General features: G+C 34.2%; 1 protein-coding gene across 1 annotated transcript; it reads left to right on the top strand.

Annotated features, from left to right (window-relative positions):
* Window positions 1-3,852: 3,852 nt before the first annotated feature.
* On the top strand, window positions 3,853-12,108 carry LOC123709525 (putative glucosylceramidase 3). Its single transcript, XM_045660920.1, has 8 exons — window positions 3,853-3,913; window positions 4,513-4,651; window positions 7,407-7,539; window positions 8,458-8,571; window positions 9,194-9,341; window positions 10,125-10,189; window positions 10,926-11,170; window positions 12,015-12,108. Exons 1-8 carry the CDS (start codon window positions 3,853-3,855, stop codon window positions 12,106-12,108), a joined length of 999 nt encoding a protein of 332 aa, XP_045516876.1.
* Window positions 12,109-15,037: the final 2,929 nt, after the last annotated feature.

Here is a 15,037-nt window from a genome sequence, read left to right on the forward strand (position 1 = left end):
TATTTACCTTCCAGTCTCCTCTTTCCTTATTGATTGCTCTCAATTCACGATGTTCGTGAAGTTCGTCGTTGATTATGTACTTTTGCAATTGCACTTACTTAAGCTGTAGCTCCTGCATTTCACATTTGATGTGGTGCCTCCACGTGAATCCATGTAAGCCAAGATATGGTTGCTTTTGGGCAGAAGACATTGGTCCAACTTTACAGGTGAGCAGTCTCCTCCTCTTACGGTGAACGTCACGTGACCTGACGTCACAGCACTAGCTTTAATTTTCATTTTAGAGTCATTCGTTAACTGTGTCAAGGCCCTTCTGCAAGTCCTCTGATTCATGGGCTCCTCTTATATATAGTCGCATTTACTACAAAGCGATTACCGGTTCCCTTCGTTTAAGATGCCGCCGAGGAAAAATGATTTGACTCTATCGTCTAAGTCTGCATTATAAGGATACCTCCGTTCTAAAAGGATCCCCAATTCTAAGCTCTAACAGGTCCAAAAATCCCAGTGGCTGCGGTCGAGAAGTTGTATTTCTTCTTAGCGGCCAAAATAAGGCATCGTCATCGCAGTGTATGTATTTATATATATAATTTTCTTTTCTATGTATGTCTAATACCAATCTAAATTTTAATAAGAATTAGGAAAAAAAGGAAAATTTCTTTTAAAAACGCAAAATAAATGATAACTCTGCTGGGGTCGAGTTTAAGGACCTCTCGTAAAACAATTTTTTGCAGCCTATCTAACCCCTAGTTGCGTTTGATCCACAACTTTTTGGCCACCTGTATATTGAAAGAAAACTATTTTTAACCGGATTAAAGCTATTTATATTATTATAAAGTTATAAGTATTTTACATAATTTAAAAAAATCCCGACGTTTCCCATCACAGCGTGCGTGGTCACGGTGACTAAATTTAAAATTATGTAAAATAATTATAAAATTATAATAATACAAATAGCTTTAATCCGGTTAGAAAATTGTTTTCTTTCAATGTGTAAAAACTATGTTAACAAAAGACAATACTACACCCTGTATATGTCGGAGAAATATATCGTCACTCCATCGATATGCACATCGTCATAAGCGGGCTTAGTGTGCGTCATGTGTGTTAAGTGCGAAGGACATGAATAATTATCGTACAATATTTAATTTAGATTGAATACTTTTAACATTACAAATAACGCTTTAAGCTTAAATTGTACCGATATCACTTTTAATCACAATCTAGTCAACCAGAAATCACATACATAGTACTCAATCAGAACTACCCCGTGTTCCCTGAACGCACTGTCCAAAGTCAAGATGGCCCCACCCGAGGCATTTGCTCGGCTCTGATTGGTCCTAACAATATTCCTACTTTTATTCGTTAGGTAATGATTCTCAATTATGAAACAATTGAATAATAATTCGAATTATATGGAACTAGCTGCCGACTGAAGTATTTCCGAACCAATTCGACTTAGGGTACTTCAAGAAACGAGCGTACCAATTCTTTAAAGGCCGGCAACGTACTTGCAAGTATTCTGGCAATGGTATCACTTAACATCGGGTGAGCCTCCTGCCCGTTTATAATTATTAAAAGAAATAGAAGTAATCTCAATTAATTACCAAAGTAACAATAGAAATCAACGGTCAATTGACCCGATCAGAACATTCCCTGACACATATATACAGTGTAATATATATATATATATATATATATATATATATATATATATATATATATATATATATATATATAGTCAATTCAAGTTAAGGAACCCTAACTTACACGATTGATGAATAAATATAGCGGTTAATAAACTAAAAGGTACATTTATTTTCTTATTATACAGTGGAAAGCTATCCTCTAAATTGTGGAAAATGATTGTATATTTAGTTTCACGAACAATTGCTTTGTTAACGTTATCAACTATATGCTGTCTAGCAGGTAATTGTTTTAAATAATGAACTCATAAATTATTCAATTAACAAATATTATAATTACTATTTTATGATACTTTACAATCTTTTATAACACGCACGGGAACTTATGAATTTGTTTTTGACATTGCTATACATATTTAATATTAAACTTACAATTTAAAACATGATTTTCTTATTACAAAGAATTTTATTTTAAGTACGTACTTGGTATCATTTCTAGTGTATTTTTAAAGTGACATTCATAATTTATTCATAATGATATTTATTATTCAAACAATTTTTCTTAGTAGTTAGTAAGAGTATTGTCTTAAGAATGTGTAATTTGAAGATTTAAAATTAATGATCCCAGAGCCCCATAGTATGGCAATACACCGAGAAAATGCTGCCAGCGTTAAATATAATCAGCCACAAGGACCAAACTTTTAAAATCTATTTTAATTTTATTTTAATAATAATAATAATACAAAGCTATTGCAAGAATATGCTTTAAAAATGTGTGAGGTGGTACAATATGTAAGTATATGTATCGCATACCACACACAATGGCGCGCAAATTTGTCTTAAAGCATTTAATGTATATTTATTTTTTATTGACGTTCATAACTGTATATTGCGTTACCTATATGAATAAATGATTTTTGATTTTGACTTTGAGCCTATGCTTTGACTCTGCGCTTGAAATAGTTGTTGGCAGTTTATCAGGTAGCTGCAGCTAATAAAACTATATAATAGAAGAGAATAGTTAAAAACTTGCCTATTATTTGAAAGTGGTTTTTTCTTTTATTTTACGAATTAAAATACTCGAACTGGGTTCTTAAACAAAACGATACAAAAATCTGTAATAAAGAAACAAGACAAATGTCTGCTTAGTTAATCTTTAAAACAAAATGTTTTTAACAGATCTACCATGTGCGTATCGACAAGGAGACAAGCCAGATAGGTTAGTCTGCGTGTGTAATGCGACATACTGTGACACAATCAACAGAGTTCCGCCTCCAGAAGAGAGTTACGTAACATACACTACTTCTCAGGTAATGTATTAGACATTTTTAACAACCTCAAATAAAAACGAAAGAACAAAAAAAGAACGATCTCATTTCGTTCTTAAGCAGTATGTGTGCAGATACCAGAAAAATCGTAGGTTTCTTCAGTGGTTGCCCTCAGATATTTTCCTTTATACGCAAGCTGACCATTAAAGTTTATCATGCGTCTGTTATGCTACGATTTCATCTTTTAATTGCGTACATGTATCGAAAAAAATAAGTGCCTTGGTTCGATTGTACGACCTTGGTTGAGAGTCATGCTCTTCCTTTCTATTAATCTATGCTACATTATTTTACGTGGAATGAAATTTTTTATAAATTAGGTTGCAATTTTGACTTGTTTTAAATTAAACAACAGCCTCTATTGGTTTTGAAGGTAGGAACTTATTTAAAAGGGTAGATTAAAGAGAATATAGTATTGTATTTTTTTCTAATCAAATCCAATTTTTATAATGAGGCCTATTTTAAACGTTATTGCATAATTTACATATTTTAAAAAAATTAACAAATATATTTGTTTGGAATTTTAAGATTCTTATTCTTCGTTACTATCTATGTAATAAAAAAACAAATCAATAGTGCTACAACCTTTTTAGGTCTGGGCCTCAGATTTCTGTATCTGTTTCATGATCATTTATTAATCGATTTGGCATATAGGTGATCAGCCTTCAGTGCCTGACGCACGCCGTCGACTTATTGGGTCTAAGGCGAGTGCCAGTTTATCAGGATGTTTTCCTTCATCGTTCTAGCTAATGTTAAATGCGCACATAGAAAGAAAATCTATTGGTGCACAGCCGGGGATAGAACCTAGGACCTCAGGGATAAGAGTCCAACGCTGAAGCCACTAGGCCATCACTGCTCTTCGAATAATATAATAAATAAATTATGAAATGTTTCAGGCTGGATCAAGATTTTTAAAAGGAATCGGGCGCATCGTTGATGCGGTGAATGGTAAGTTCGTTATACAGACCCTTGTGGGCATTAGCCTCCACGAATACACTTCTACCCAATGCTTCCTGCTTCCAATTGCGAACCCCTATTGCTTCGAGGTCCTTCAGAACTCCATTCCACCAACGCAGCTCAGTATGTTAAATTACTTTCTATTTATTTAATACTAATCTTACATCTAGCATACATATTATAAAACAAACCACTAGGAAATATACAAAGCCAAAACAGAATACATTGATAAACAATTTATAAAAACATAAGTAAGAACATTAATAGACAAAAACAAAAAAGGAAAAGAAAAGACAATATTTATATATATAAGACGAAATATATTTAAAATAATTAACTTAAGAAAACAATGTAAATTTATTACTTTGAAATATTTAATTATTGAAATATTATTAATGAAATATTTTATTCAACTACAAATATCCGCACAATCATCCATATATGTTTAAATAGGCATGCAAATGTCATATCAATTTTTACAATGTCTTATAATAAGAACATAAAATAATGTCAAAGTTAAGTTATTTACAGACATAGCGTGTTTAAATATAATATTACAAATATTATTTGCTAAAAAGATATTATTCTAGATGGAAGTTATGGCCGAGTAATCCAGCTCTATCCCGATGAAAGATATCAGACTATACACGGCTTTGGAGGAGCATCTACTGATGCTGCTTGTATGAAGTGGAAATCACTTCCAAAAGGCGCTCAGGACAAATTTATAGAGTAAGTACTTTACGCGATGACTACACTACGTTTCGAGTGAGTATTGGCAATCGTGCTCAACGAGTTAGTTAATTAATGTAATATTACGTTTATATCCGTTAAAGAACTTTTGTTTAAAATATACTATAGGCTGTTTTCGTTCCTTCGTTCTGAAGATTTAAAGATTCGACAAAATGGTCAATATCGCGGTAGTTATGTAACTTAACGAATGTTAGGATATGTATTTAAGTTAATAATTAATAGCGTAAACAAAATGTTAATAATCTTCGCATACTTGAAGCCAATATGAGCCAAATAAAGCCGATTGTTACCCAGCTTTTAACAAAGTGTTTCATTTCATATATATCTGAACATGTCACCTCGATGTCCGACAAATGAGCATTTTTTGCCGCTCACCACCATTATGTGGAATCAGCTGCCCACTATGTATTTTCGAGCCAATTCGACTTCGGGGCCCTTGAAGCAAAGAGCGTAGCAATTTTTAAAAGGCCAGCAACGCACTTGCGTGCCCTGTGCTATAAAAAAAAACAACAACCGCCACCGAACTTAACTCGGATCATGTGAGATTTCTAACTTGGAACTTTACAACTATAATAAGGTTTTATACATTTATAGGGCTTTTAGGTTTATGTGATCTCAAACATAATATTTTTTTTCTGTTTAAGGTTATGTATTTTTAAATTGTGACGTTGTGCTTTAGTTTAGTTTGAAGCAGAAAGCGGCTTGTCATAACATAGTTTATCAATTAATTAATTAATTTTAAAGTAAGTTTTATACATTTTTATATGACAATTGTTTTTCAGATCCTACTTCAGCAAACATGGAATAGAATACACAATGATGCGTGTGCCAATAGCATCTTCAGATTTTTCAACACATCCTTATTATTACAATGAATACCCAGAAAATGACAAAGAACTCACAAACTTTACTTACACGATAGAAGACACGGAGTTCAAGGTATACTTAATTTAGTACTGGGATGAGTGTTGCCTGTAGTTTCAGTATTTATATTTCTGTCTGTGTGGGTAAATACTCGTACAGTGAAGGTGAAACTGCTTGCGTTACACGCATAAAAGCAACGACCGCGTGTGTAAAAGCATGCCTATTGGGAACAACAAAGGATCGCGCAACAGATATAGAAATTTGGGGCCAAGGCCTAAAAGGTTGTCAAGCAACTGGTTTCTTTTGTTTTCAACTAAAAATATAGTTTTTCCTTCTTATTCCAAATTAAGCCAATTGTGATAGGTTATTTGGAATGTGTACATAATTACAATACCCCAACAGGTTCGCACACAGCCGTCTTATGTAGAGTTATGAACATTTTTTTTAATACTATAAACAGACGACCATCGCTGCATGTCGACTCCCGAGCCATTGAACTTAAAGTCAACTTAGACAACTTCTGTACATGTTAATGAATTTTTTTTAAATTACGGCCAAATTTACATTTACTGTCAGTTCTGAAGGGTGAAGTACGGACGAGACGTGAAAATAAACTCTCCGCCACTCTTTAAAACTCATATTATTTTATTTTTAAATGTACTCTAAAGGCAATCATTATACTTCAAATAAAAAAAATCTGTGTGTACTTTGTGTACACGTTAGAAGTTATACTTCTTTGGCGTAACAGGATAAAAATATTTTCAAATAATTGTATTCTATGTTTGTAGAAAAAACGACACTAACAATAGAAAAAACTAAAATGTTGACTATAGCTAAATTCAGGGTATCGGTTTTTTGTAACGGTGTGTGCGCGCATCGTAAAAATTTACTCTCATGATTTTTCCCTAACGCGCCATAAGAAGTATAACTTAAAAAAGTCGTTTATTTAAAATAAAGTCATTGTGAAATAGAAGCATTAACCTACATAACCCAAAGCATCCTGAAGTTCTTGTTAACTAGGTTATTAGAAACTTTAACTAGAAGCAACTTTGCGAGTCGTGAGTTTGACCCTTTACATTTCTACAGGTAACGGAGACAAATTCTACGCTACAGAATTGTAGAATAAGTTTACGAAACAATGTGCAATGGAAGTAGCTACAGATAAGTTATCGGTTGTGGCAGCTGTCTGGTCTCCACCAATGTGGATGAAAGCCGTGGACCCTGGATCAAGAGCAAGGAGACTAAAGCCAGAATTTTATCAGACTTACGCTAAATATCATTGCGAGTATGTTTTAGTTTATTAGTGTTATATGATTAAAACGTAAATATTCATATTTTTTTTATAGAACAGTGGTCAAACGGGCAGGTGGCTCACCTAATGTTAAGTGATACCGACGCCCATGGACACTTTCAATGCCAGAGTGCTCGCGAGTGCATTGCCGGTCTTTTAAGAATTGGTATGCTCTTTTCTTTAAGGACCCTAAGTCGAATTGGTTCGGAAATACTTCAGTGGGCAGCTGGTTCCACATAGTGGTGGTTCGCGTCAAAAATTGTCTTGAAAAACGCTCAGTTATGGAACGGCTCATAACTACAAATAAACGTATTTGTTAGTAAAATAATACTATACTACTAAAAGTAATGTACATTGTTTAGTATTTTAAAAAGCTTAACCAGTTTTTAAGCACGCATTTTAAAATGTCCAATTTCTCAATTAAATTGTGTTATTTTGATTTAAGCAGAAGTGTGACCGAAGTGCTGTCGCTGTTGCTGGAGATCTCCTTGGGTTGCTTTAGACTTTACAACGCCACCGAGTCGTATTTAATTTTGAGGCTTCTTATCACATTTGCGGCTAAAATTAAATGTATTTCAGATTTGTTAAGCTATACGAAAAAGCTGGAGTTCCCATATGGGGAGTGACGACATCAAATGAACCAATTAACGGTGCTTTCACGCAAGCTGAGTTTGGACCACAAGATACTATGGGATGGTCTGTTGATCAGATGGTAAATACTTTTTGGCCACAGTACTTTGTAAATGTTCCATAAGTGTATACTTGTATAGATTTTTATACATAAGTATAAAATACGTACTCATATCACCTCTATGTTATCACCGTTATGACCTATGTACGAGTATCTTAGTAAAAACTGTAAGCCGTGCCTCTAATAAAGGATCTAGCACTAGGGCGAAAAGTATATAACATAAAATAATATTTATTACTATCAAAACACATACAGAAATATTAAAAAAAATTATAATAAAAAAAATATGGAAAGAAAAAGGATTAAGGTATATTTTAAGTGTGTAATGTTTGCGTGCTGTGCAGCAGACGTTTTCCAGTGCCCTGGTCATTCTGCCAGTGTGAAAGTGACTTTTTTATATTGTGTATATTTTTTATAGTCACAACAGCTTCCGCCACAAATGATTTTTTTATATATAATATGGCGGCAAATGGCTATGTGACGCCAAAAGGGCAGCCATCGCAAACGCATGTTTAGTAGGTGCGTTGTCGGCATGTGAGGGAAGAGTACACTCTAACTTTGAATAGTTCGAGGTCGCATCTAGAAAGACCTCCACCGGGAGTCAATTCCACAGTTCGCTAGTTTGCAAAAGCCTTGCAAAAACCTTGAAATACTGAAGTATTTCCGAACCGCGTAAACACACTTTGGCAGAAAGAGACGAAAGAGTACCATAACAAATCCTAATTATTCCTTATGAAACTGTAGCACTTTTGTATAGCTAACACATCATGCATTAATTCAATAGTCTTAAAATATGAATGTCAAATGAAAAATTCAGACCAAAATATTCAAAAAAAGATTTCAAACGTTAAAGTTTGATGATTTTATATGTATTGGTGATTTAATATATTTTCCCAATAACACAGAAATCTTAAATACCGCCCATTATTTTCTTTTTAGAAAAATTGGTTGAAGAACAACTTTGGCCCAACGATGCGCAACTGTAATGGAAAGAAAATAAATATCCTAGCTATGGACGACCAGCGCTATTTGCTGCCTGCATGGAATGTTGTGGTGAATAACATCATTTATTTATAAACACTATACATAGTTATAATATAAATAATTAAAAAGAAAATTAAAACAAATTTAAAAGGTTAGGTCCCTGTGTATGTTTATTTCCTCGCTGTATTGCGATATTTATTCGTAAGCGAGGAAAGCACGAGCTCAGGGACCACCGGAACTATATATCAGGCGCCAACTTAAATTTGTGATTAGCGCTTGTACACTTGAATCCCATGTATTACAATTACAAAAAAAAATATGGCTAAAGTCACTATTTACTAAATATTAAGCTAAAACAGATAGAATGGAATGGTCTAGTGTCAGAGCTAAGAGGTTTATATAGAAGACTTTTAAAATATGTTAGAAGTAGGTAATCGTAAGGGCTTAGGCTACAGGTACCGGCAAACTTCTTGAGCATTAAATAAGGATAGTGGGGGAAAGTTTGCGCACCGTACACAGCGCGGGACACAAACGTCAACTGATTTACCAATCAAGCGATCGACAGGTCACTCTCCCGTCGCCCCCCTCCTAGCGATACCTAAAAATCGCTTCTGCGCCGGCAAGGACATTTGTTCAAGATGTTTGCCGGTCTCTGTATGGATAATTATTCTGTAATTTTTTGGTTTTGTAGATAGTAGGAGCAGACAAAGAAATTTTGAACTACGTTGATGGTTTCGCAATACACTCCTACTTCGATCCGTATACGCCAGCGAGTATTATAGATATGAACATGAAGAATTTTCCAGAAAAATTCGTTCTGGGAACTGAATTTAGCACATGTAAGTTTCGTATTACTATATAATAATAATAAAGGTCTAGTGGCGCAACAACTCTATACGGGTCTTGGCTTTAAATTACATCCGTTTCTTTGATTCTACGTCATAGACAAGTAGATGATCAGGTCTTACACAACGTCGATTTTTGGATTTGAATCATGCCGATTTCTTCACATTTTTTTTAGATTTCTTTATTAAATGCTTTAAGTCGCTACAGCCATGAGTCTTAATTTTACAATACAGCATTCGGATTGAGTACAGCAGTGGTTGATCATGTGACTCTCGACCACAAGTTTCAAAGTCGAACGACCCAGACAAGAAGTGAATACACGCGTGTAATCGATTCTACTGAAACGCCAGCCAACAGAAATATATGCATTTTTTAAATTCTGTTTATCCAACCAAATCATTGAACTATATTTACGTATAGATATAGTCCAAGAATCTTGGTGTGCTCAGCAACGCAATACCGTTCTTCACTCCGGGCCATTGCTTGCAACTGTATAAAGCGCAAATTCGGCCACACATGGAGTGGGCTATTGTCGTTGGTTTAAGCGCTATCTAAATTACTACTCACCTTTGATCGGGAGCTCCCCTGTACCAGCTCTTTATACTTGACTGTATTCAACAAAGACCGGTTTGAATCTTCGATGATTAACCGTAACTCTTAAATTATTACCAAATATATATTTTATATTTTTTTTAATTAAATGGCTTATGTTGATCTTGTACAAAAAGTAAGGGACTATTAATTTATTAATTTGTGGGTAAAATTTTAAATTTCAGTGGGTTTCAATAGCACACTAGGAGATTGGGGCGAAGGAGAGGTGTATGCCGTAACAATTCTTGAAGTGAGTGATAGATGAAATTACAGTACAATTTCTACGATAACATTAAAAAAACATTTATATGAAATAATAATAAATTTACTATATTAAATATTAATACAAAACTTTATTTATATTACACAAAAAATTATTATGTATATGGGGAGTCTTACTGCTAAAAGCAGGTTCTTCCAGGCAAACCAGACGTGAAAAATACAAATAGAAAAAAATAAAATCGAATCACTACATAATACATAACTACATAATATAGAAAATCAATGAGTTTATCGATACAATATTGTAATTTTTTTCTTAAATGTATATATTTAACTCTCAAAAGAAACCTGTTTGAGAAAAAAAATAATACAATTAATTTTGGAATGAATTATAAGGTTTGATGGTAAAAAAAGTGAGAGTGGGCTTGGAAGGTTGCCGAACGGCTGAACAAGCCAACCCAAGAAATGTCCACTTCAAGTGGATTCGGCGCGCGACTCTCATCCCTGAGGTCGTAGGTTCGAACTCCGGCTGTGCATCAAAGGACCTTCTATGTGCGTTTAACATTCTCTCGAACGGTGAAGGAAAACCGGCTTGCCTTAGACCCTAAAAGTCGACGGCGTGTGTCACAGGAGGCTGATCACCTAATTGTATTAGATTGACATATGATCATAAAACAGATACAGATATCTGAAGCTCAGGCCTAAAATAGTTTTGACACCACTGTTTTTTTTAATATTGACTAAATATAGATTATCTATTCCAGAATCTAGTGACCAACTACGTAGGCTTTATAGACTGGAACCTGGCTTTGGATCCTGATGGTGGGCCAAACTGGGCGAAAAACTTCGTCGATGCACCAATAATCATAAATTCCACAAGTGGGGAGTTTTACAAGCAACCCAAATTTTATGTTTTAGGACATTTCTCGAAACTTATACCTCGCAGGTCTCAAAGAATAAAATCTGTCCGCCAGAGACCTATTAATTATACGCCTGATGAAAAGAACATGTAAGTTACACAATGTATTAACTAAATAACACTAACACGCACTAATACGTAACACTTCAGGCGCGGAATTTAAGTTAGAATCTTTTTTTGGATTAGACAGCCCATAAAATCCAGATGCGCTACACCCCTTGGTCTTAATTTCAGAATCCTGTTTCTGTTTAGTGATATTTTTTTCTCAATAGGTGTTCAGATGTGTCTGACACACGCCGTATCGGGTCGAAGGCATGCCGGTTTCCTTACGATGTTTTTCTTCCCCATATCTATATGCATATATGCGATTGTTATATCAAAATTACTTACTTACTTATTACAAATGCAATGAAACTGGAAGTCCGAATTAATACAAAAAATGGAATCGTAATTCCGGCATTTCAGGGGCCTGTGACAAACAAAATTTGCGGCATCTAACGGCAATAGAAATAGTTTGGAAATATCCACGTAACCGCGCGTAAGATGTCTTTAAAGTCCAGACAAATTTTGTATGAGGTTACTGAGCCTCGGATTATATTCCGGATACCGGCAAACTTCTTGAGCATTACACAAGGCAGTGGGGAAAAGTCATCATACACAGTGCGGGACACAAACGTCAACTGATATACCAATCACGCGATCGACATGTCACTCTCCCGCCCCCCACCCCTCCTAGTGATACCTAAAAATCGCTTCTGCGCAGGCAAGGACATTTGTTCAAGATGTTTGCCGGTATCTGTATTAAAACACAGAATCAGTATTTTTCTTTGATTTAAGGCCTTAAGGGGTTTCTTGCGATACTTTCTTTAACGGAAAGTATTAATAATAATAAATATATACACCCCATTTACATTACAATTTATGATATTTTTAGATATGATTCGACTCCACCCAGAAAATACATCTACGACCATGTAGCGTTTGTGACTATCAGAAATACAATTGTCGTAGTCATTGCAAATAAGTAAGTATTTTTATTAAACCTGCGAACTTCTTTTCGCCTTAATATGATTTTATACTTAGCCATTTCAAATGTATATCTCTAAAAACCTTCCTCCGAGCCGTCTTCGAGTTTGGGGTTAGCAACATATTCTGCGATTGATTTATATATATATCAGCTTAAACTAATTTTTATTTAAAACTTAGAAGTATTTTCTCAGTAGCCAATGAATAGTTTATTACCCAAGAGAAGTTTCATTCCAAATTCAATTATCTTAAAATAAAAATAAATCAATGGCGCTATAACATGTTTAAGTCTGGGCCTCAGATTTCTGTATCTGTTTGATGATCATTTGTTAATCGAATAGGCAAGTAGGTGATCAGCCTTCTGTGCCTGACACACGCTGTCGACTTTTTGGGTCTAAGGCAAGTCGGTTTCCTCACGATATTTTCCTTCATCGTTCGAGCGAATGTTAAATGCGCACATAGAAAGAAACTCCATTGGTGCACAGCCGGGGATCGAACCTACGACCTCAGGGACGAGCGTCGAACGCTGAAGCCAATAGGTCTACACTTGTTTTGTATCATTCAAATTGAAATAAATGTCTTTAATGAACGTAAATACATTAAATAGAACTTATAAAAAGTATTTTATGAAGATAGAATATTGTAAATGGAAATTTCCTCTGTACGTCACGTCACAACATAAATAATGTATTTTATTCATAAATTCAAAAGTGCGACTTTCCATAATTTACAAAATCTGGCCAATACAATAATTATTAATAAGTAATATTATGTTGACTTAATTTTCTACAATACTAATGAATGAAACTAAGGTAATGTTCATTAACAGTCTTAATGTTCTATAATGTTTAGATACAGTTCGTGTGTCCGAGATACCGCACTTACACTTATATTCACTACAATATAATAAATACGGATAAAAAAAGTTTTTTAATATTCTTTTCAGTGACGAAGCACAGAATGCCGCTATTATGTTTGGATCGAAACAAGTGACGGTGTTTTTGGAAGCCAATTCCATTGTTTCAGTGGAATTCCCTTACTCTTTTTGACATTGTATTTCTATCAAATAAAATCTTAGTCAAAATTTATGTATTTTTTTAGCAACCCAATGCCATTGCTTGACATGAACCTAACATCGCCATAATACGCCATTTTTTAAATATAATTATATGTAGAACATATATCCTATATTTATACTATAAACCCTTTTCCAAGAAAGGGTCTATAATAAGCTAGAAGTTGTGATCCGTCGTTTAGATTGGCTTGACAAGCTCGAAATTGTGACACCAATCTATTTGAGCATGTCTTGAATGTTCTGTTCTGAGTAAAGTCAGTGCAACCTTCTCCACAGAACATGATGGCTTTATAGGGGTGAGACGATGTAAATTGGATGTAATAAGAAAATCCGAGTGCACAAAAATAGAAAGTTTATTGAACACGTCACAGAAGTATAAACAAGAAGGAGTAAAAGAATTTGTAGAAGAATGGCACAGCAAAAGAAATAAAATTAAGCGGAGTGATAAGTCCTCAACGCAAATAATAACCTTACCAAAATTTATATCAGCTATCAAATACGGAGTGCGAAAGCGGTCTGATCGCCGCGGGCCGGCTGAGGTAGTCGCGTGCGAATATAAAGGCAATAACATGCGATCTCGCTTGCGCGGTACCTGAGCCGGCGCACGACTCAACAGAATTAACTATATACAACAAGTTTCGCCACGTCCGTCCGCTCACTGAAATTAGAAATTTAGTTTTAAATTTATCATAGGGCACTCCAGTTTTAGGTCTCTAACTAGTGGCATTGCAGAAGTGTATTATTGTGTATATGTACATACGTATTCCTCAAAACGTATTAATTCAAGCTGTATTTTGGCCAGTTGAGAACATATGATATTCAATTTTCACTTTCAAAGATTCTTTATTTCATTAATGTATACTACATATCCAGTGTACATTATTTCCTGGAATGTAACAAACTTATAACTAGACACATTTTTAAAGCCGTTTTACTTTTTTAAAAACTTATAAAATAGATAAACATAGTTCTAATGTTTCGAAAGGTTTAATAATAACAAACTAAATTTAACAATGCAGTGAACTACCTGGGACCTATGCAATCTTTAGATGAGATTTGCGTTTTTGACAAAACTTTAACCATACGTTATTAGGTTTTCACATTTGTAACTTTATTTAATTTAAAAAAAAAAAACCTTTTTGTCGTTATTGCCGACCACTTCTTATTGTACGTTAATATCGGTTTTTCCACATTTCATCAGAAATTAAAGAAAACTTGCCTTTACAATTCAATTCACTTCACGCGTATTAATTTACACAATTCTAAGTATGCAGAATAAGCCAGACTATTATATTTAATTTGATCAACTGCAAACTCTATAGGTGCTCGATTTTTTGCAAAACAGTTTATTTTTACTTTGTCCACTTGTAGTACCTAGACGCAAAAACGACTTTACAGTAGGTATAGCAAAAGGTTGGCCCTAGCTAATGTCCCTAGTGACATTTTCTAAAAAATATATATTTACGTACATAAATGAAAAGTAAACATTCCTTGAGCTAGCTTAGCCAAGAAGAAAAATAAAAAATACATCAAATCTAAAAGTGAAAATTCGTAAAATCGTTTGTTCGAGATATACGGTAAGTATACAATACGTGCAGTACAGAAAGTGCATAAAAATATCGATCTGTTCAAATTATCGTATTGCATAAGTCTATCTTTGTACTACATAAATGACGAAACTATGTGTATAATATAATATATGTATAAACTATATTAAAAGATAAAATATCTTCTCGTAATCCCGTCCATCTGTGCGTCGTAACCGACAAAGGCGAACTTCAGCTTTTTCCGTTCTGCTCCTTTCTTCTTAAAGATTTGAATTTTGGTGATAAAATATACTAATATAGTTGACATAA

Source organism: Pieris brassicae, chromosome 5 (genome assembly GCF_905147105.1).
Source record: "Pieris brassicae chromosome 5, ilPieBrab1.1, whole genome shotgun sequence".
In the NCBI taxonomy this organism is placed as follows: Eukaryota; Metazoa; Arthropoda; class Insecta; order Lepidoptera; family Pieridae; genus Pieris; species Pieris brassicae.